We start from the raw sequence: 24483 nt of genomic DNA, 5'->3' as shown, positions 1-24483 counted from the left end.
GGATGGCATCATCTACTCCATGGACATGAGTTTGAGTAAACTCCAGGAGTTGGTGATGGACAGGGAAGTCTGAAGTGCTGCAGTCCACGGGGTCGCAAAGAGTGGGATAGGACAGACCGACTAAACTGAACTGAACTGACTTTTCTATCAGAGCTTTCAACACTTTTAACTACACTTCAGCCTCTAGGACAGGTTGCCCTGGGCAACAAGAGTTAGCCCCAGGGGCCTGGGACGGCCACATTTTGATGGCAAGGATAAAAACTCCCAGAGTATGAGACTGCTGGCGGCGATCCCTTCAAGTTAAGGGTTTAGACAGCCAGCTGCAGCCAATGCCTCTTTCCCTTACAGCCCTGAGGCGCCAATTCTGCAATTGAACACGGGCGGGTTGGATCACGTGACGGATCAGGTGCTCACAGGGCCCGCCCCGCTTCCTTCCGGGATAAATTCTGGCCGCACCGCCTCCGTGTGCACGTGTTGTCGCCGCTGTTGTCCCCAGCTTGTCCGCGGACCCCTGCGGCCTGCAGCCATGGCACCCGGCCAGCTCGGTGAGGTCCTCGGCGCCCTGGCGGAGCCGCGCCGTCGGTCTCCGTGCCCCGCGGCGCCCTCACCCCGGCGATGGCGGCGGCCGGATGGGAGCTGTGGGGCCCTGGCTGGGTGAGGGGCGGCGCTGCGGTCGGCAAGGCCCGGGCCCACGCGCTCGAGTGCGGCTCGCTGGCGGCGGACCCGACGCCGGGTCAAGGTCTTGAGTAGTGGGGACCGTGAGATTCGCGACTGCCCTCTCCAAACCGCTCCGCCGCCCCTGGACCCCCTGGGCTTTGAAGCACTTGTACTGAGAGTGATGCGAAATGTCTTTTGTTTCAGCTTTATTTAGTGTCTCTGACAAAACTGGCCTTGTGGAGTTTGCCAGGAACTTAGCTTCTGTTGGTTTGAATCTGATCGCCTCTGGAGGGACTGCAAAAGCCCTCAGAGATGCTGGTTTGGCAGTCAGGTAAGGCACAACTTGCTTTTTAAAAGTTAAGTCCAATCCAAACGTAGTTTGGTGACGTTGACCAGAAAGTACTCTATTCCATTCACTGCATGACATAACCTTATTTGCTCCTCCCAACAGTGCTGTGAGATTGTTAGGTTAAACCACCTTTTTCAGAAGATGAGGCTTAAACTTAAACTTATTTTCAAGTTTACAGAGTAAGGAGTTGGGACCTCCAGAGGCCTCATTTCAGAGCCCCTGCCCCCGCAGCCGAATCTTATAACACATTAAATTAGGTGCATTGTTTGTTGTGCAAGGAAGGAGTTGTGATTTTCAGGATGCTCATGATCTTTTTTTTTTTTTTTTAAGAAATGATTTATTTTTGGCTGTGCTGGCTCTTTGTTGCTGCCAGCAAGCTTTCTCTAGTTGCAGTGACCAGGGGCTAATCTCTAGTTATAGTGCAGGAGGGGCTTCTCATCACCCTGTCTTCTCTTGGACTCCTAAGAGAAGCTCTGGGCTCTAGTGCTCACAGACTTCACTGAAGCTGTGGCTGTGGGGCTTATTTGCACCACGTGATCTGTTTTGACTGGCTATTTAGTGAAACTGTTCACATCATTAAAACTCAACTCTTAAGATTCAACCTCTCTTCCCCCAGTATCTGTGGTAACCATGTACAACATGTTGATGTCTTTTCTTCCAGGGTTTTTATAAGCGTGGTCTTTATTTCATAGGTCATACAGAAGACAGATAGTTTTGCTTTTTGCTTTTATCCCCACATGTTGTGGGTTTTCAAAAACTTGGTGGGCTTCGCTGGTGGTATAGTAGTGAAGAATCCCCCTGCCAGTACAGGGGACACAGGTTCAATCCCTGCTCCAGGAAGATTCCACAAGCCGTGCAGCCGCTGAGCCCCTGTGCCATAGCTGCTGAAGCGTGGGTGTCCAAGATGTGGGATGTCCATGGCTCTGCAACATAAGCCATGGCAATGAGAAGTCTACCACAACTGGAGAATAGCCTCCACTTGCTGCAATTAGAGAAAGCCTGTGGGAAGCGCGGAAAACCCAGCAAGCACAGCCAAAAATAAATGAATACATTTTTAAGAAAAATAAATAAAAATTTGCTTGTAAATTCGGCCAGAGAAAGTGTTCAGGTCAATTTGGGGATATGGATTGATACTTAAATGCTGTCTTTTATTTGACCCTGCGTCGAACTTTGTGAATATCTTTTCCAGCTTACATTTTTATTTTTTTTCTTTTTTCAATGTAAAGGTTTTTAACTTTTATGTAGATCAATCCAAAAGGCTAAATCCTTGCTATCCCTTTTAGTCTGTTCCTGGGATAAGGATATTAATAATTTTGTTGTATATTGTCAAATTACTTGTGAGTTGAATTTATTTCTTAATATTTCATTAGTGTGGCTTATGATTCATTTTCTGAATTCTGAAAATCCAGGCTCTGAACAAATGTTGGAAGATGCTTTGAAATGGTATAAAATGTAAAATGAAACTCAGCAGAAACAGTAGCAATATTCTGTTTGTCTGTTTTCAGAGATGTCTCTGAGATAACTGGATTTCCTGAAATGCTAGGGGGGCGTGTAAAAACCTTGCATCCTGCAGTCCATGCTGGTAAGTGGTTGGATATCTTCAATTTAAAATGGTCAGTGGTTTTCAATAAACTTTGCAGTGGGTTGGCCAAAAAGTTTGTTGGGGTTTTTCCATTTCATCTTGTGGTTAATAGAATAAGCAGGAATAAGGAAAAGGCAGATCATAGCTCAAAAAAAAAAAAAATACCTGTGAGGTTATGTTGGTTTTGTCATATCTGCTGCTAAAGTTCATAATACATTAGAATGTTTAAAATACAGTCTTGTTTGCTTTATTACCTGATGGATTCCTCTGGTTGCTGGTAGTCCTGGCCTGATAAATAATTTAGAGTTTATTTCCTGCTGGAGTTAATGAAAATACTTAGGTTTTAAAGAGTGAAAAAACTCTTGCTGTGGTTCAAGCTTGGAATAAAGCGTCACAGTGTAACCGACTTTCAAAGGAATCTTTTTAAATGCTTTACTACTTATGGCAGTATATGCATGGATGGAACTGACAACGGGTGAAAATTCTTGTACATTTTGTTGCTCAAGAAAAAGGGAATCCGGAACTGTTGCAGTTTTTAAGTATACTCACTAATCCTAATTTTGTACTGTCTGGTATTAATTAGGCAGTGCTAGGGGCTTTAACATGCTTGATCCAGTCATGTTAGAAAGAAGTGCCTTATTCTGGCTTGTTTTTTGAACCTAATACTTTAACTTTGTTGAATTAGGAATCTTGGCTCGTAATATCCCAGAAGATAGTGCTGACATGGCCAAACTTGATTTCGATCTTATAAGGTAAAAAATTTCAAAGTTGAACTTTTTCTGCATTAAGGATCAAAGACAAAGAAGCCAAATCTGGTGTCTCTTTTTAAATATCAAGGTTAGCATTAGGCTTAGCTTCCTGTTTACTTATTGTAAACATTTATTGAGGACCTTGTTTGTGACATTGTATGTGGGTAAGCATTTTGATTTTGCCTAATTTATATTCCTGAAATACATAATTAGGCTTAAACAGCCTTTGCTTTTTTTAAAAATTATGATCTAAATTGTGGTGCCTATAAGTAACTTAGTTATTTGCATAATGGTATTCCTCATTTCTTTTTGTTGCATAGGTATAATAGCTTTATTCAGATATAATTCACATACCATATAATTTCTCAGTTTAAAATAGATAATTCAGTAGTTTTTAGTATATTTAGAGTTGCACAGTTACCACCACAGTTAATAGAATATATTCATCACTGCACTTCCCTCTGGCACTCTCCCTCCTGCCCGAAAACTCTGCCCATTAACGTTCAATCTCCATATCCCCCAACAACCTAGGCAACCAACAGTCTATTTTCTGTCTCTCTGGATTTACAATGAACACTGCCCGTCAGTGGAATTGTATAATATATGATCCTTTGTGACTAGCTTCTTAGCATGTTTTTAGAGTTCATCCAAGTTATAGCATATATCGTTGATTCATTTTTTTATTGCTGAAAAGTTATCTCTTATGTAGATAGACTCTCAGTTGATGGATATTTGGATTGTTTCCACTTTTGGATATACTGACTAAAGAAACTGGACATTTGTGTACAAGTTTTTGTGTGGACATATATTTTCATTTCTCTTGGGCATATACCTAGGAATGTTAATTTCATGGTTATCTGGTAACTCTTTAACCTTTTCAGGAGCTGCCAGACTTGTTTCCCAGGCCTCATCAATTTACATTCCCACTGGCAGTGTACAAAGGTTCTTCTTTCTCTGCATCTTCACCAACATTTGTTATCGAATTTTTTTTTTTTTAACATTTTTAGTGGATATAATACAGGTTTCTTGTGATTATGATTTGCATTTCCTCATGATGTTGAGCATGTTTTCATGTGCGTACCTTCAGAGAAATGTATTCATTTGTATACCTTCAGAGAAATGTCTGTTCAGATGCTTTGCCCATTTTTTAAAAATTGAAATATAATTGCTTTACAATGTTGTGTTAGTTTCTGCTATATTGAGTTATTTATCTTTTTATTATCGAGTTGTAAGAATCCATTTTATCCCATTCTGTAGATTGTTCTCATATTCTTAATGGTATCATTTGGCCATCATAAATGCTTTAAATTATGGTAATATCCAACTTATATGCTTGTGCTTTTGATGTTATTTCTAAGAAGACATTTTAAAATATAATGGAAAAAAATAAGAAAAAAAATATAATGAAGATTTATGCCTATATATTTTTTTTAATTTTTAGGGCTTGATAGTACAGTGGCTAGCTCAGGTCACCCAGGCAGCAACATTTCGTTATGACTGGGTGGGAATAACGTGTACTGAGAGCATTTGATGACTCTGGCCCCTTCTGTTTCCCTGTGCTCTGCAACCATGAGAGGCCCTGATGTTTCTCTGTAACTTTTTAGAACTTTAAAATGTCAAACTCAGAGTTCATATTTTAGATCATTAGGGGTTTTGGTCATGTTAGCAGCTACTGATGTGTAAATGGTGGAGGTTTCCGCTTGTTAATGATAGCTGAATTCCTCTTTGTTTCAGAGTTGTTGTTTGTAATCTGTATCCCTTTGTGAAGACAGTGGCTTCTCCAGGTGTAACTGTTGAAGAGGCTGTTGAACATATTGACATTGGTAAGTTAGGAAAACCATATTTGAAGACTGTTTACACTGTAAATGAAATGACTCTACTGTCTGAGCCACCAGGGAAGTCCCAGTGTTCACTGTTGAAGGAGTAGAAGATAGTCTCTGGGATTGTTGTTGTTTAGTCACTAAGTCGTGTCCATCTCTTTTGTGACCCCATGGACTGTAGCCCGCCAGACTCCTCTGTCCATGGGATTCTCCAGGCAAGAATACTGGAGTGGGTTTGCCATTTCCTCCTCCAGGGGATCTTCCCGACCCCGGGATGGAACCGCATCTCCTGCAACAGCAGGTGGATTCTTTACCACTGCACCACCTGCGAAGCCCAAAACAACATGTGGGTGTGCTTGCATGCTAAGTCACGTCCGACTCTCTGCGACCCCACGGACTATATCCCTGGGATTTCTCAAGCAAAAATACTATAGTGGGTTGCTATTTCCTCCTCCAGGGGATCTTACCGACCCAGGGATCAAACCAGTGTCTCTTGTGATTAATTCATTGATATTTTCAGAACTCTTGGTGTAGAGATTGGTCTGGCTTATTTTTCAAGTATGACTGAGCATGCACATACTATTTTTCTTTATTTTGAGGCTTCCCAGGTGGCTCAGTGTTAAAGAGTCCGCCTGCCAAGCAGGAGACGTGGGTTCAATCCTTGCGTTGGACAGATCCCATGGAGATGGAAATGACAACCCACTCCAGTATTCTTGCCTGGAAAATCCCATGAGCAGAGGAGCCAAGCAGGCTAAAGTCCTTGGGGGTCACAAAGAATCAGAAATGACTGAGCATGTTTTCACACACACACAATATGTACAGTCACTTGATTTGAAAGAGGTTAAACTGATGAAAATGCAAATCATCTTTTGTTCTTCAAAGGAGGGGTGACTCTGCTGAGAGCAGCAGCCAAAAACCACGCTCGGGTGACGGTAGTATGTGAGCCAGAGGACTATGCAGCCGTAGCCTCAGAGATGCAGGACTCCAACAGCAAAGACACATCCTTGGAGACGAGACGCCTGTTAGCCTTGAAGGTGAGAGCACGCTTTTATCTGGTGCGGTGTTTGCAAAACCAGCAATACTCCGTTCTCACCACATCACATCACCTGCCAGGGCTCTGCTTGGAGCTGTTATCCTTTTATTAGAAATGGAGAGACCAACATTCAGAGAGTTCTTCTGTCTAAAAATTGAAAGCGAAGTGGAAAGGGAGTAATTCTTCTTGCTGTTTAGTATTAGTTGGTGTCTTTCCTGCATGGATATGTGTGTGGGTTTGTGGGTGTAGTTGGATATATAGCACTTGAAAATGATTTTTAACCTCAGATTTGGTTTTAACCCCAGTTTGGGAAATATTGTGGGTATTTCACAAACCTTAACTTTTTTTTTAGGCTTTTACTCATACAGCACAGTATGATGAAGCAATTTCAGATTACTTCAGGAAAGAGTACAGTAAAGGAGTATCTCAGATGCCTCTGAGGTATGGAATGAACCCTCATCAGACTCCTGCCCAGCTGTATACCCTGAAGCCCAAGCTCCCTATCACAGGTAAAGGCTGAGGATACATGGCATGGTTTGCCATGTCTGGGTGTGTATGTGTTGTTCTTTCTCTTGTGTCAGACGTGATTCACTTTTTAGAAAATGAATTGCATGATACCTCTTATTAGTTCAGCTCAGTCGCTCAGTCGTGTCCGACTCTTTGCGACCCCATGGACCGCAGCACGCCAGGCCTCCCTGTCTATCACCAACTCCCGGAGTTTATTCAAACTCATGTGCATCGAGTCGGTGATACCATCCAGCCATCTCATCCTCTGTTGTCCCCTTCTCCTCCTGCCCCCAATCCCTCCCAGCATCAGGGTCTTTTCCAATGAGTCAACACTTCGCATCAGGTGGCCAAAGTATTGGAGTTTCAGCTTCAGCATCAGTCCTTCCAATGAACACCCAGGACTGATCTCCTTTAGGATGGACTGCTTGGATCTCCTTGCAGTCCAAGGGACTCTCAAGAGTCTTCTCCAACACCACAATTCAAAAGCATCAATTCTTCAGTGCTCAGCTTTCTTCACAGTCCAACTCTCACATCCATATATGACCACTGGAAAAACCATAGCCTTGACTAGATGGACCTTTGTTGACAAAGTAATGTCTCTGCTTTTTAATATGCTGTCTAAGTTGGTCATAACTTTCCTTCCAAGGAGTAAGTGTCTTTTAATTTCATGGCTGCATTTACCATCTGCGGTGATTTTGGAGCCCAAAGAAATAAAGTCTGACACTATTTCCTTTTATAATCACCTGAAATTTGAGTTGCCAGTGGGACTTGTAAACAAAAAATATTGCGATAATCCAGGGTTTTGAAGAGAAGTCAAGTTGAAGATGCAGATTGGAGTGCCTTTGTGTGGATATTGGTTTTGGAGATGTTGGGACAGGATGAGATGGTCTGGATTTCATAGTAAGATGGTTAGGACCCAACCTTGAGGTGGCGGTAACGGAACCATCAGAGGAAACAGGGCTGCTGAGAGCAGTGGCTGTTTGATGGAGAATGTTACAGAAAAGCAACTTGCTTGGAATGATGGATTGATCTGGCAGCCTGGTTGAAATGGGCCAAAATAGTAATGAGAGGTTAGGAACTAAGAATGATATAATTCTTTGAAATTAGTCAGGGCTTAAGGACTTGTAGAGTAATAAAGAGAGTTTTACAGGTTTTTGGTTCTGTTTTGTTGTGCTTCATTGCTCAGTGATGTCCGACTCTTTGTGACCCCGTGGACTGTAGCCCGCCAGGCTCCTCTGTCCATGGGGATTCCCCAGGCATGAATACTGGAGTGGGTTGCCATGACCTCCTCCAGGGGGTCTTCCTAACCCAGGGATTGAACCCAGGTCTCCTGCATTGGCAGGCATGTTCTTTACCACTGAGCCACTAGGGAAACCTGATGCTATCTTGCATAATAGTTTTACCACCCTAAGAACTCCTCCCCTTCAGCCTTCTAACTAACCACAGGCAGCCACTGATCTTTTCACTGTCTGTATACTTTTGCTGTTTCCAGATATCGTATAGTTGGAAACAAACAATATGTAGTCTTTTCAGACTGACTTCTTTCACTTAACAATCTGTATTTAAGGTTCCGCCATGTCTTTTGATAGCTCATTTCCTCTCATTGTGGAATAATATTTCATTGTGTGTGAATGTACCAGTTTATTCATTCACCTATTGAAAGACATCAAAAATAGAAGGATGCTGTTTGGCAGTTTATGAATAAAGCTGTTATAAAGATTTTTGTACATGCTTTTGTATAGACGCAAGTCTTCAATTCATTTGGGTAAATACCTAATTTTCTGTTGTATAATTTTATTGCACGTTTAGTTTCCTTTCTGACTCCCCTCATAAGCTTCATGATGACAGTAATTTGGGAGGGACTGTTTTATTTATTCACTGATAACATCCCAAGTTCCTAGAACAGTGCGTAACATTGTAGTAGGCCCTCATTAGATACTTGGCAAGGTTTTGCTTGTGAAAGTATCTGCTATCAAAGATAACACAGAGGAAATGAAATTGTTAAGTTATTTTTAATTGGTGGCCCATTTTGTGTGTGTATGCTAAACTTCTTATAAATATTTATCCATAAGATTTTGGCTTTTAAAAATCCTTCCACTGTTAAGAAAATAGGCAGCAGAAAACTTGTAGATTCCTTTTTAACTGCATTTCAACTTGAACCCAAACCTACTGAATCCAATTAAAAGAAGAGGACCCCCTCCCCTGTCCAACAAACAGGTGTTTTCCCTCCATCTCTCCCACCCACTAAACTCCTGCTTTAGTTTATAACATTATTTCTTAAACTGACACGACTTGCAACTTTAAAATACTATGCTCAGTTGTGTCCAACTCTGCAACCCTATGCACTGTAGCCCCCCCAGGCTCCTCTGTCCATGGGATTCTCCATGCAAGAATACTGGAGTGGGTTGCCATTTCCTTCTCCAGTACTATATTATAAATACTCTAAATTGTACACTAAAGTCACAACAATTATTTTATCTTACTTCTGTACTGAAGTGGATCCCTGATGATTGCTAGTCTAGTTGTACTTTTTCCTGTTCTGAATTCTCTGCTGATTTATTTATGGGTTGGCTGGCTTTGGTCTTCATGGTGTGTGCTCATATTTATGTTCATGCATTTCTGTGTGTGTGTGTGTGTGTGTGTGTGTGTGTGTTTGGTAAGATGGGTTCAGACTCTGATGCTTTATTCACTCATCTCACTGAGTTCTGTTCGCCTCTTCGTTATACTTCTTTTGAAGCATTTTTGTGCAATCTTTATATGTTTAAATTTTTTTCTAGGAAATGTACACATCTGATCTTACTGACCTTGCTTGTTCATGTGTATTTTTACATGTAGTTCTGAATGGAGCCCCTGGATTTATAAACTTGTGTGATGCTTTGAATGCCTGGCAGCTGGTGAAGGAGCTCAAAGAAGCTTTAGGCCTTCCAGCCGCTGCTTCTTTCAAACATGTTAGCCCAGCAGGTAAAGCATTGCACCCTGGGATTCTCGGAAACTGTTCAAAATGAACTTCTTTTTAAATTTTTTAGAAATTTGACAAGATCTAAAGCAAATGTAAACAGTCTGGGAAGTCCGAAACCACTTTTGATTAATAATGATATCAACATAGTAATGGGATAAAATCAGATAACAATAACATGCACATGTGTTATTTACATAAAAATAATGTGTAATATTGTTATAAGATAGGAAGGTCAGGAAATAGTTTTATTTGTAGTGGAAGCATGTTTTAGAAAATAAAAGTGATGTTGCCTAATGCAGAATGACTAAAATTTTTCCACATGGTTGAAAATTTAACTGAGTGGACATCAAGAATTTGTTACTACACTTGTAACTTTCTATGGCCATTGTCTGAGAGACCTTTTTGCTTCTGTGTCTCAGTCAACTTTACAGCTTATTTATAACTCCCACTGACAATTCACCACATAATTAGTTCTCAGATATTGTTTGGATGTTCAAACAGTGGGAGCAGCAGGAAAATAGTGTGTGATATCAGGCAGGACAGAGAAAGAGTTGGTAATGAAGTAAAGTATCTCCATACACATGCCTGGTGCTGGCAGACTCGGTGGCTGTATTTCAGAGGCCAGAGAGGAGAGACTCCCCTGCTTCACCCTCTCCTGCAGTTATGTTTTGGCATTTAATTATCTGGCCAAGTAGATTTTTGTTTAATTTGGCCTAAGCACTAGAAAGGACCCTGCATAGACCAGATGTTTGGAAAAATGTTGTCCTGATGTAGGAATTGACAAGTGGTAACTCTGAGATTTTTGATTCATTAATGGTCTCTATACCAGGTGCTGCCGTTGGAATTCCACTTAGTGAAGACGAAGCCAGCGTCTGTATGGTCAATGATCTGTACAAGACCCTCACACCTATAGCCACTGCATATGCAAGAGCAAGAGGTCAGAAGACTAATAGCATGTGGTTTGTTTTTTTTCTTTTTTTTTTTTTTAAGAGGAAAAGTAATATTTTATCTTAAATATCCTTTTTGTTAAAAGATTTCAAATTATTTTAATTCATTTTTATTAGTATTTCAGAATAACTGTATGAGAGCCTTAGAATAAATTTTTGTTTATAAAAATGTGTGTTTTAGTATTTTAATGTAATAAAGGAGGACACAATTGGAATTTGGTACATAAAATTTCAGATTAGGCTATTGATTTGTATTGTATTTGTATTGCTTAAATTGTAGTTATTTAAGTACACTGAATTTGGTTAAAGTTAATATTTTACATAATTCACAAATGTCTAATTCATGAGTTTAATAGCTTGTGAATATTCTAATAACATTAATGGGAGATTATTGAGATGCTTTATCATAGTTTGCCTTCTACAGCAAGGGTTAGCAAGCTATTACTCAATGGGCTAGTCCAGCCCACCACCCATCTTTGTCAATATAGTTCAATTGGAGTAGGGTAGTATAGTATTGTCGGTGACTGTTCCAACCTCAGAGTTAAAACAGGGATCACAAAGCTTAAAAAATGTTTACTATTAGGCCCTTTGCTGAATGTTGCTCTAGAAGGTAAAATTAAAGAATATTTCTTGCTGATTATTTCAATTAAAGAACTTACTAATCACTGTTTAAATCATAAGTTAGATTTTATGTGATCACTTTGGGGTTTTCTGAATGTTATTTTTTTCTGTATAAGGAGAATCTGTGATAAATACTACGTTTTAATTTTTATTTACAGGGGCTGATAGGATGTCTTCCTTTGGTGATTTTGTTGCATTATCTGATGTTTGCGATGTCCCTACTGCCAAAATTATCTCTAGAGAGGTTAGTGGAATTCTGTATCTTGATCCATATATAACTGAGTAGAGCCAAATTTTACATAGTGTTTATTGAAACCATAATGTATAATATTTGTATTTGGCTATTGTGATATAAAGTTTTACATATTTAATTCTTTTAAATTTTCTAGTCATTATTTTAATGCCAAATTATTATTTCTGAAGTTGACTGTAAACCTTCATTAGGTCTGTAATGAAAGAAAGAGACTGTATAGTGGGGGAAATTATAACCTACTCTGAAAAAGTAACCCCCATCAATTGAGTACCAAACAAGCATTCCAGAAAGGGGGGGGTGGGTGGTTGTTGGGGATTGGGGAGACAGAAGAAGAATGAAGTTAGCTCAGGTAGCTTGGAAGGAAATAAGTTAGCAATTAAGGCTAACAGGGTCTGTGGCTTGACCATATTTAGTTTCATCTCAGGGCTTCTTATCATCACCCCTACCATCCCAGCTGCAGTGGAGCTGGCATGCTGCTTTATAGGTTATATAGCATGAGGCTTGGGGTGTGAGCTGTGACTTTTGTACCTTTTGTGTCTTTAGCTATACTGTGTTAATCTCTGATTTCCTCTGAACCCCTTCTCTTGCTGTTGAGGAGCCTGCCTTGCCTCGGATCATTTAGCCAGGTTCTAGCAGAGCCAGAACTGGAAGAACATGCTCTGTCTAATTAGTGCAAAACAACCCCTGAACAGAATGGTTAAAAAAGTCATGTTGTCTTCCTAAGATACATGTATCACAGCAGATCATTCATATATTCTTCCTTAAAATTGAAACAGACAACCAAAATGATACTAATGAGATAAGATCAGCTGTAAAAAGTTGTCTTCTAGCACAGACTCATCTTTTCCAGGTGTAGTGTTTGTATTATCTAGTGGAGGTAGAAACCAGAAACTGCTGCTGCATTTTTTTTTTTTTTTTTTTTGCTGCTGCATTATTTATGACAGCGAAGTATGTCTAGATTGTTTAAGAGGTGTTCTCTGATTTTTTTAAATAGAAATTAATATCTAATGTTGATACGTGTATAGGTATCTGATGGTATTATTGCCCCGGGCTATGAAAATGAAGCTTTGAAAATACTTTCCAAAAAGAAAAATGGGAATTACTGTGTTCTTCAGGTTAGTACAATTCATATTTGCAGTAGTAATTTGTTCTTTTATTTTTCCACATATTTAATCTTTCCTTTATACTGATAACCCTTCTAATTTATCCTTCTTTACTATGATTTCTTCATCCTTAATCCTGCAGATTTTTTCTTCCTGTTAATTTTTTGAGTTTCAGATCAAGATAGCTTTCTCAGCCTTTCTTTTAACTTTTTAAAAAGTAATTTATTTAAAATAGTTTCCTATTCAAAAGGTATTAAAGGTTATTTGAAATCTTTCCTTCTGCCACTCTGTTACCTTTTTTAAAAGTAATATCTTCAATTTCTTGCTCATCTTTCCTGAAATACATAGTCTGTGCATTTTCAGGAAATACTTGATTGATATTCAGCACAATGACAGTATCAGGTTTCAGGGTGTCAGAATACCAGGGCTTCCTCAGTATTTTGTTTGGGAGTCTGGCTAAGTTTGCACCTAGACACATAATTACAACCATGAAAAAAACTGTTTCCTCGCCTGACCAGCGGCAAGTTTTTTTACGTCAGTTATAGGTGGGCACATCTCAGTTTTAGAAATTTTATAATAGAAAAGAAAAGGACCATTTTAGAATTCATGAAAATGCAAATTAAGTAGAATTAATAGGAAGGCGTGCTTCTAAGTTACAGGTTATCAGTGCTTTCTGTACTGTATAAGTATAGAAATTGTCTGGGGAGAGAGTAGTATTATGACACAGGTTATTCCCATGTCCCATCATTTCAGATCAAAATCTGGAAGAGGTCAAGAGAGCCATGAATGACATACCCCTTTTCAAATGACAAAGACACATACTACAAATGCTATTCTCCATTGAACTTTTTAATCTTGGCTGAGTATTTGTAATACATTGTTAGAAAGAAAAGAAAATTAGTGGTTAATTTTTGTGCCACTGCCTGTTTGGTAGCCAATCTGTTTTATCTACTGTTTTTTGTGGTTTTTTTTAGGAAAAAAAACTATGTGGGTAGTGCTTTCAGTTACTGAAACCAGAAATTCTCTGTTGGAATCATTGATTATATTATGTTGGTGTAAGTTACAAAATCCTGTGAGGTTATAAAGCCTATAAAGTTTTGGAGTAAACTATTGGTGCCTGGCCGTTCTATTACATCCATCCTGAAATGATCTTGTACCTGCTTAAGTCAGGGGGAAAAAAAATGCATATAACTTTGCTTGTAATAATATACCTTGAACATAAATTAAGTGAAAGATTTTGAGAGATGTAGATTTTTTTACTCTTAACTTTTTAAATTTGTGTTTATTTAGATGGACCAGTCTTACAGTCCAGATGAAAATGAAATTCGAACTCTTTTTGGTCTTCGTTTAAGCCAGAAGAGAAATAATAGTGTTGTCGACAGGTCACTGTTTAGCAACATTGTTACCAAGAATAAAGATGTAAGTCTGAAAAATAACTGAATACCAGTAATTCAGTAGACCTGTTTTTTTAATATTTATATGCTTATGTATTTATGAAGGCCCATATTTTAAAACTGATTGATACGCAAAGAGCTAGCCCTTCTTTGATTTGTCAGGTAAGTTTGAGAACTTAAAAAGTGAACAGAAGACCAACCATGTTAGAAACTTTTGTGCATCTGTGTATATGTGGTTGGTTATCTTCAGTTCTATGTAAATGGGATCGTGTCTTTTATCACTGGACTTTTTTCCGTGCATTAAGCAACAACTATGTTTCTGTATCAGTAAGCATAGGTCCACATCTTCATCAGAAAGCCCACATGGCAGTCTGTGTACTGTGACGGATATCTAGGTTCTTTCCACGTTCAGTGCTGTAGTCCATGTTTACATGTAGTAATGAATTTGCTTTTATCCTGTTGTCAGATTTTAGAAGGACATGTTCCTAGGATAATACTGGATTGGGTGTTTGTTTTTTAATTACAAGTTTGGTATTATTTAATATGCACAGCTCCCTCTGAGTGGAGCATGACCTCTGTCATCTATATTGTAAAGATCACAAAATTGTGAGATAGAGGACAATTAAGAGATTTGGTTACACAGTAAGGAAATGGTTGAGCTGGTACTTGTTTTTCTGAGATCTCCTGATTGGGCCTTCAGTTTTAAAGGATATTTTCTCCAGATCTGATGTTGGCTGTACTTTTTTTTTTTTCTCATTACTTTGGATGTGTAACTAACTTCATCATTATCTGGTCTTGTTTGCTGGTATGCCTGGCATTTTTGATTGAATACTCGCCATGAGATACAGATGAACTAAAAATTCACATTTTTAAGGCAAGACAGGAAAAATTTAAACATAAAACTTGCTCTCTGCCCTTTGGCCTCCTGTCTCCCCTTGAGTGTGCACTGTGCATCTATATTATGTACTAACCAGGCCTCCCCAGTGATAGAATTACCTGCTCAATCATAAAGACCACTTTTTTTCTGGTCCCAACCATGTAATTCTTAGAAGATAAGTTCTGTGAGGGGTCACAATGACCCACCACCCTGCTTTGTATGGGCAGACATCTTGGGTGAACTTTATGTATATTGCCAATACATTACATCCCTTAAAAATAGAGATTCGTACAGAGCAGACTGATCAGACAGTGTAGGAAGATTCTGGGCTGCACATAATGGAAATTCATAGATTAAAAGTTATGACCTTACTAATATTACTATTTATTTCTGTCTGTTTTACAATATCATTCTGTCTTGCAAATGTGTGACTGAACATTCAATAAAAATAGTGATGACTTTGCAGTGAGTTGAAATGATTGACCAAATATATCTTCCTATAAAGTCAATGATTGTGACAGTGTAGCTGTAGATAACGGGAAGAAGCAAAAAGAGGGAACCATTTCTTGTACCATAACAGGTAAGACATGTGGCCCAGAGGCTTTTGGTCACTGTTAACAGGGACCAGTCCAGTAACAACACACCAGGTGGCCTCTCAACAAAATTCTTGCCTGAACGGAGTGAGCATTCCTAGCACCATGGGACAAAATTAGTCAAGAAATGCCTCCCAAACCCTGGTTGAAAGTAAGACAGAGAGGGAGCGGATCATAAAATTAACAAGGTTACCTACCATCTACTTCTGTAAGAATCAAGTCTTTAGCCACTGTATTCACTGAAAGGAATTCAGGATGAGGTACTTTGTGCTCTAGAGAAACTTGACAGAACTGGCCCTCAGATAATTTAGATATTTTGAGGAGATTTTATGAAACCCAGTTTCTTGCATCTTCCCATACTTAGAAGAGTACTGAAACCATTAACGAAGGCGGGTCTTCAAGGATAGCAGTGACCTTCTACTGAGATGTCTGCTTGGTTGCATATACCCCTTCGTCTACATCAAATACATGCTTGCCCCACTCTTACCTGTTTGGAACTGTTCTCCAGGCACTCTGAGAGGCTTTCTCCTGGGTTTATAATCCTTAGGTTGACTCAGAATTTTCCATTTCTTTTGTAGATTGACTGTTGATCAATTTTTTTGCCTATAATATTAAAGAAACCATAAAGATACTTTGAGCATCTGGTTAGTGTTATTTTCCTTCCGTAGAGCTGAGCATAGGGCTTAGCTCATTTACCTCTTAGTTACTGCCTTGCAACTAGGAAGAGGCCTGGAGGGGAAAGCAGAGTCACACTGTTGCTTCCTTTATCACTGGGGTCTTTGCCTCTTGCCTCTCAGTACTCTGTATTTTATGAGCTCTGTATTCAGTATTTGTTTGCCCTTAGAAAAGGATTAGTCTCTTAACAAGTCATTTTGTAACAGAAGTGGACAATGAGTTGGCTATTGTTCTCAAGTCTGAGTTCTGAGGCTTTAAGTAGAATGCTGAAAATAGGCTTTAAAATCTTTACCCGGGTAGTTCTATTAATAAACATATAGTGATTAAGGCATGATCTTTGTTGATTTACTGGGTATTTCATTTGTATTGTTGAAAGTTAATGGTGCCCTAAAATAAAAGAACATATAGGAATCATAAGTAAAGATATCTTGGCAGGTTTTTGGAATCTACTCCTTTGGTAAAGACCTTGAGGTCCTGGGGTAGCAGTGTTACTTGAAGCAGCTCACAGTAAAATGGGGTCTGGATTTCTTTTTTTTTTTTTTTTTTTTCCACTTTTTTTTTTAAAGCTGGTTGGTTAACGTATTTTTAAAAATACTGAAAGGGCATTGAGCCGAATTCCATTGTACCCATGCTGCCAACCGTGCCTATTTGTTGAGAATCTTAATTTTTGTAAGTTTTCCTTGTAGGTTTATAGGTATTGGACTGATTAATAATTTAGTGGAACTTGAGAGGTTTTATGCTTCTGGCTGTGCTATCTTGGATATTTTTACAAGTCTGTGATTTTAATCATTTATCTAAGTTCTTTCTACTTGTTCACATGTATTTTTAATAGAAATTTGGAAACCTAAGAATGAGAATGGTGGATTTATCTTCCTTTATATTCTTCTCCCTTCTTCATGTGTTCATTTTTATGTGTATGTCCCTTTTCTTGAAATGTCTCTTCATGTCTTTTGCCCATTTTCTAATTAAATTTGTGACTGAGTTTTAAGAGGTTTTTACATATTTTGAATACTAGTTCTTTGCTGGATATGTAGTTTGCAAATACTTTCTTGCAGTCTGTAGCTTGTCTTTTTATCCTCAATACAGTACCTTTCAAAGAGCAGAAGTATTAATTTTGATGAAGTTTGATTTAGCAGTTTTTCAGTTAGCTAATTTATCAATTAGCTGTGCTTACATATTTTGTCCACTTAGCATACCAGCATAAATCATTATCCTTCTTTTCAATTTTATTTGCTCTTTATAGTAAAAATAATGACATTTTTAGTTATCATAGTTGTTTCATTCTATTTGAACCAGTATTTAGTTCATAATACATTTTTTAATACATTCTACTTAGAATATTCTAGGCAAACCAAAAATGATCCTAATATGATTTTGCCTGAAGAGCCTTGGATATGTGTGCATCACAATTGATTGTAGTGTCTATACAAATTATTCTCAGTGTTTTTTCTGAACATAAAATTTAATAGCATCTCCAGTTATTTGTTGATACTGTGATAGAGAAAATACTGTTTGTCAGTGTTGGAGTGGATATAGTTTTCATGTCTAGTGCAATATGTAAACAGGCTTAAGCCAAAATTGCTGTAAAAATGGTGTCAGTTTGAGTGTGTGATGCATTAGGCATCACACAGTTTCATGACAAATACATTAAATATGATCCTTTCAGTAAAACATGATAGTGTCTCCTATGAACAGTTATAAAGACTATAAAGAACTAGAAAGACTATAAAGACAGCTGAGCACTGAAGAATTGATGCTTTTGAACTGTGGTGTTGGAGAAGACTCTTGAGAGTCCCTTGGACTGCAAGGAGATCCAAGCAGTCCATCCTAAAGGAGATCAGTCCTGGGTGTTCACTGGAAGGACTGATGCTGAAGCTGAAACTCCAATACTTTGGCCACCTGATGCGAAGAACTGACTCATTTGATAACACCCAGATGCTGGGAAAGAGTGAAGGCGGGAGGAGAAGGGGACGATAGAGGATGAGACAGTTGGATGGCATCACCAACTCAATGGACATGAGTTTGAGTAATCTCCAGAAGTTGGTGATGAACAGGGAGGCCTGGCATGCTACAGACCCTGGGGTTGCAAAGAGTTGGAAACGACTGAGAAACTGAACTGAGTGAACAGTTAATTTCATTCCCTCATCTGAAGGATAGAACTGCATTATAGGCCTGTTATAATAAATGACACATAGGATGCTAAAAGTTAAACAAAGTTTAAAAGAAACACCAGTTTACTATTCTGTTTTTTCTAGTTGCCGGAATCTGCGCTCAGGGACCTCATTGTGGCCACCATTGCTGTCAAGTACACTCAGTCTAACTCTGTGTGCTATGCCAAGAACGGGCAGGTAACTAAGCTGTCAGACTCGCCTTGGTGGGGAAACTGCGTTTTACAAAATGATACTCAAAAATCCATCTGCCTTGAGAACTAGACTGGCTTGAAAAGGAAGACTTTGCCAAGTTTTTCTCTTTGGGTTTGCTAGTATTTACCCGGTGATGACTATAAGGTATTGTTGGAATTAAGTATTAGAATTGGTCCTCTTGCTCCTTACCTGGAATGAGCTGGCACATTTTGGATTAGCGAACTGTTAATAGCTCCTACGGAACTAGTTTATTCGCTCTTCTCCTCCCTGTCAGTAGTATTTCCAGTGAAGAGGGAGTAGAAAGTACTAGCCCATTATTTTGCAGCTTGAAGGCTATTTTTATTTATATTTCTATAAGTCATTTTACTAAGAGTCTCCAAGCGGGGATTAGCATCATCTTTTAAGATCAACTTTATTGATATAAATTGTATAAATTTATATACAGTAAAATGCACCCTTTTTAAAAAAGTTTAACACTTCACACAGATTATATGGTCGTCTGACCACTACCACAGTCAAGATGTTGAACGTCTCTTATAATCTGATGTTAAGCTAGAGGACTTCTTTCTTAGTGCACCAGCCCACAGAGAATAGAACCAAGGTGGTTCATCACCAGGACTCTGCTGGCTCTGGGGTGAAGCTGGATTTGCCATAACAACTTCAGCACTATTTCTTCTCATAGTGTCTTGAGCTCCTCTCTAGACATTTCTTAAATTATTTGGCCCATAAGTGGGAGGGCAGGGTGGATATTAAATGGAATTAATTAATATTAATAACCTGGAAAACCCTTTCAAATTCAGCATTTTAGTGATTGCCTACTGTTGCAAAAGAGCTAGACACGACTTAGTGACTAAAAACTGTTGAAAGATTGCTAACCTGTAGTAACAAAAATCTGGAAGATTGTGGCTACTGGTCTAATAAGTTCAGTAAGACCATACTTTACTGCTGATGTCCAGAAGTTCTAGAAACTTCTGTAATATTAATAGCCATGCCTCAAATGTCACTGAAGAGTAAAACATGAATAGTATTTATAAAATATGTTACCCTAACCTTTTAAAACTATTTGTACTTCGTTTGCTCTGATTTTTCCCTCCCCCCACAAAATTGATAGATTTGAGGGGACTATGCACAGAAAATCCATTGAGAAACATGTTGTTGGAGAAGTATTCATTTTAATGCCCATGTTCTTCAGGTTATTGGCATCGGAGCAGGACAACAGTCTCGTATACACTGCACACGCCTTGCAGGTGACAAGGCAAACTATTGGTGGCTTAGACATCACCCGCAAGTGCTTTCCATGAAGTTTAAAACTGGCGTGAAGAGAGCAGAAATCTCCAATGCCATCGATCAGTATGTTACTGGAACTATTGGCGAGGTAAAAGGGTTGTTATTGAGTGGGATTTACCCTTTGCTGTGTAACCGTCATCATCACTACAAAGAGAAAAGGTATCAGGTTGGCCAAAAAGTTTGTTTGGGTTTTTCTGTAAGATGTTATGGAGAAATTTGAATGAACTTTTTGGCCATCATATTTTTCTTGAGGCTTTAGATTGTCTAAAATTAGTAATCTCAACAATCTCTGTCTCATTTACCTTTCTTTGGCATTCTTTATCCCTTTCTGACACCACAGATGATCTGTCGTCTTAGATTATAGCCATTGGTTTAGTTTTGTATACTTGTACCCCCTGCTGGTTTTAAGTTTTGATGGCAGGGACTGTTCTTCACCCATCTTGGATGCCTGTCACAGCGCCAGGCATGTTGCTTGCTGTGTGATAGATGTGTATTCAACATTGCATACAGGTTACTTGATAGCAGGTAGCAAATGCCCCCCAGATTCTCCAAAAACTCCATTAACAACTCAGTGTATTTGTGTTATGTTTCATGTTCTTTAATGTTTTCTACCTTAAAGAAGGTATGAAGAAGCATTAAAATTGTAGGTATTAGGTAGCCTGCTAAAAAAGTAGGACTTAGCCCAGTTTCTGGAAATACAAGTGCTTAATGGGTAATGGTTACAAAATAAAAATTAAGTTCTGGTCTTCTGAGGGGGCGAGTCAGCTCTACTAGGTTGTCCAGCCAGGGATAGGAATCCACAATGCAATCAACAAGTGTTGGAGAACATGCCTTGTAACCAGGAAGTGCTTCAAACAGTCTTTTTTAAAAATGATTTTAATACTTGATTTTTCTGCTTGATTATTACACAGCAAATTGTGATCTAAGTCCTGGAAGAGGACTTACATATATGAATAAGAATAAAAGTAGATTGTAGAGTACTTTCCAACATTCTGATTTGTATGAGATAGTACTGAAAATGGTGTAATACTTGTCTTTCCCCTCTGCCCCTACTTACAGGGTGAAGATTTGATTAAGTGGAAGGCACTGTTTGAGGAGGTCCCTGAGTTGTTAACCGAGAAAGAAAAAAAGGAATGGGTTGACAAACTTAATGAAGTTTCCATCAGCTCTGATGCTTTCTTTCCTTTCCGGGACAATGTAGACAGAGCTAAAAGGGTAAGTATAAAGTTGGTGTGTGTTTGCATAGATTTGGTTATTATGTACCAACTATTTTAGAAATAGTGCTTCTGATTTTTTCAGTTCTATGAGTTATATATAAGTTGTGATGATATGATGTATAATAGCTAGAGAATTATTTGTTCCATTTGGTGTATGGATAGCCCAAATTCCGTTATTTTGCCTCTTTGAAAATGAATCGGTCTTTAATGTGAATTGTTGTTAGCTTACTCTCTTTACTAGGGTTGGCAGTGGTAGTGGTTGGTTCTGGCATGTTTGGCATGAGGTTGTATTTTGACAGTCGGTCTCTGTCTTCCCCTCCCAGAGTGGTGTGGCCTACATCGCTGCCCCTTCTGGTTCTGCCGCTGACAAAGTTGTGATCGAAGCTTGCGATGAGCTGGGAATAATCCTTGCTCACACGAATCTCCGGCTCTTCCATCACTGACTTCATCAATAACATTATTTTGTACCCTGCCTATGTGTAGGTAAAAAATCATATATGGAATTTTGAAAATAACCTTTTTTAAAAGTAAAGCATTAAATTTTCATAATCTTCGGTCTATACTGTCTTAGTTATAGGCACTGTCTTGATTATTGTAACTTAATAGTAAATAGTGAAATTGGGTAGTGTGAGTCCTTCACAGTAGTCTTTTGGAAGGATTTCTTGGCTATGTCCAGGTCCTTGTTATTTCCATATAAATTTTCAAATCAGCTAGTCTGTTTTTACAGTAAAAACCTCTTGAGATTTTAATTGGCATTGCACTGAATCTGTAGATCAGTTTGTGGAGAATTGATGTACCATCTTTTTTCCCTTTGAAGGTTGATCCCCTCTGGTTCCCACCAGCTTTTGGTTGCTTTACAGGACCTTCAAATAGACCTTTTAAATATTTTTGTCCAGTGTTCATAATCATCTACAGGTGGATTCGTCCAAAAATTTACACCAATAAATACAGTAATTTCTAATAATTGGCTTAAATAGCGTCTATATTTCTAAGTCATTTCTAGCAAAGTATTTCCCCCCCTAGGAATTTGACCATTTTATGTTAAGTTTTCAAAGTTGTTAATTAGCATATAGTTGTAAGTAGTTTTCTGAATTTTTAAAAGATCTTTATTATGGATGTTTTGGGATGAATACAAAATAGTAAAATTCTGTGTATCCATAATATCTCATGACTGCTTGAGTTTTATCTACTTTTTCCCCACTTGCAATGCCTAAACACTATTTTGAAGCAAAGTCTGTATATTTCATTCGTAAATATTTCAATCAATTAATATAAAAATAAAGTAGAAAATAATTTTTAAAAGGAATATTCTCACACTTTAGAAAATACATGACTACTTCTATCGACTGAGAGCACCAAGAAGTATGACACCCCAGGGGCAATGAACATAACTGATGCTAAGGTCGTGGTTTCTAATGCCACTATCTAAAAGGAGCCAGGACTCCTTGAAGAAATAGCTTACTGCAGTCTGAGCAGAAAACCCATAACAAAACATCTGGATCAATAAACAGTGTATTTAAGTTGGGGGAGTGTCTAGGGCCCAGGAAGAAAAACATCAGCCCTCACTCATGTATGAACCATCCACTGAGGGCAGCTTATACCATCCTGATAGCTCTAGGGGCAGCTTCTTACTAAAGCCCAGTCTTTGTCCCCTCCTCAGAGCAAAAGTTCCTGCAGGTCTTCAAGTGCTTCCATTCTTGGACACTCCTAAAGCTCGTTTTTGCTACACACCGTGCTAGGCACAAGTTTACTTTGAAAAATAAATGTAATAAACCATGCCTGTGTGGAAAGTGCATTAAACATCTGTAGCTTAAAGAATCTTTTTTTTTCAGCCATGCTGTGTGGCTCGCAAGATCTTAGTGCCCTGACCAGGAATTGAATGTGGGCTCCAGCAGTGAAAGCGAAACGTTCTCTTAACTGCTGGATCACCAGGGAATTCCCAAGAGTCATTTTTAAATACATATATCACCATCAATGAGGTGAAAAAGAATTTTGCCAGCAGTTCCCCTGCCGTTCCCCCTCCTCACCATACCTGTTCTTGACTATGGCCCTTGCTTTCCTTCTAGGACACCACCTTTGGGCCGTTTATAATAATCACTACCCTGTTTGATACTCACCAGTTTGGTGATCTTGGGGACATGTCTTGTGTTCATTGCTCAGTCGTGTCCAACTCTTTGTGATCCCAAGGACTGTAACCCAGCAGACTCTCTGTCCCTGGGGTTTTCCAGGCAAGAATACTGGAGTAGGTTGCCATTTCCTCCTCCAGGAGATCTTCCCAACCCAGGGGTCAACCCCATGTCTCCTACATTAGCAGGCAGATTCTTTACCAAGTCACCAGCCTCTTGGAGTTTTGTTTTCTCATCTACAAAATGGAGATGGATTTGCTCTCAGAGAGGCTGAGTAGCTCCTGATTATTAGCACGCAATCCAGGGTTAGTTTATCAGGTTCAGGTTCCAACTTTGTTACTAACAACCTGTGTGGCGTTAGGTGATTCACTTAGACTTTCTTCTTATAAAGTGATGTTGCGGTACACAACTCTTAGGGTTGCCCTGAGGAGTAAATGGAACAAATGTTTAAGAGCACTTAGAACACCACCTGGGGTGTGATAAATACTATTCATAAAACTGTGTATTGCTTTCATAATGCTTTTGTGTGTATGGAGCATAAACGGTAATGGAAGATGATATTAAAAATGATGGAAATTGGATTTTGCCTCAGTTTTTGAACTGGTAGCCAGAAAGTTTCTGAGTTCCTTCAATCTTTCATCTACTGTGTTTTCCCAAACCCCACTTCTTACAGATACCAAACTGGTTGGCTAGACCAGCACCAGGGTCCTAGCCCAGGCCACGACCCCTTATCTGAGTCAGAGATGTTCTTTCACTGATGGGATTCATGCAGTGAGTAGCAGAAACTGATGCTGAGATTAAAACAGCACAAACTTTATTCAATGGCCAAAGAATGAAGAAGCAGGAACCTAGTTTGCAGATCAACTTCTCGATCCAGTTCGGGTGGAGACACCAAATATATAGAAGGTTCAAGGTAAAAGGGAGGGAATTGGAAAGAGGGGGAGGAATATTCATGAGTTATCCAAGGACAGCACTCGTTTACGGAATTCTCCAGGCCCAGATACTGGAATGGATAGCCATTCCATTCCCCAGGGGATCCTCCCAACCCAGGGATCGAACCCAGGTCTCCCGCATTGTAGGCAGATTCTTTACCAGCTGAGCCACATGACCACCTGACCTGCCTCTTGAGAAATCTGTATGCAGGTCAGGAAGCAAAGGTTAGAACTGGACACAGAACAACAGACTGGTTCCAAATAGGGAAAGGAGTATGTCAAGGCTGTATATTGTCACTCTGCTTATTTAACTTTAGGCAGAGTATATCATCAAAAACACTGGGCTGGATGAAGCACAAGCTGGAATCAAGATTGCTGGGGAAAATATCAGTAACCTCAGATATGCAGATGACCCCACCCTTACGACAGAAAGTGAAGA

At 39.1% G+C, this 24483-nt stretch overlaps 1 protein-coding gene across 1 annotated transcript; it reads left to right on the top strand.

Annotated features, from left to right (window-relative positions):
* Positions 1 to 412: 412 nt before the first annotated feature.
* On the top strand, positions 413 to 23693 carry ATIC (5-aminoimidazole-4-carboxamide ribonucleotide formyltransferase/IMP cyclohydrolase). The gene is made up of 16 exons (XM_061148810.1): positions 413 to 545; positions 862 to 988; positions 2512 to 2588; positions 3274 to 3340; positions 5072 to 5160; positions 6040 to 6191; positions 6543 to 6699; positions 9533 to 9658; positions 10486 to 10593; positions 11383 to 11468; positions 12503 to 12592; positions 13871 to 13999; positions 18375 to 18467; positions 19675 to 19857; positions 20829 to 20984; positions 21310 to 23693. Exons 1-16 carry the CDS (start codon positions 527 to 529, stop codon positions 21427 to 21429), a joined length of 1779 nt encoding a protein of 592 aa, XP_061004793.1. The 5' UTR covers positions 413 to 526; the 3' UTR covers positions 21430 to 23693.
* The last annotated feature ends 790 nt before the right edge of the window (positions 23694 to 24483 follow it).

The sequence above is a fragment of the Dama dama genome, chromosome 8 (assembly GCF_033118175.1).
Source record: "Dama dama isolate Ldn47 chromosome 8, ASM3311817v1, whole genome shotgun sequence".
Classification (NCBI taxonomy): Eukaryota; Metazoa; Chordata; class Mammalia; order Artiodactyla; family Cervidae; genus Dama; species Dama dama.
Note: the sequence above shows the minus strand (reverse complement) of the source record. Positions and strands in the feature narration are given on the sequence as shown.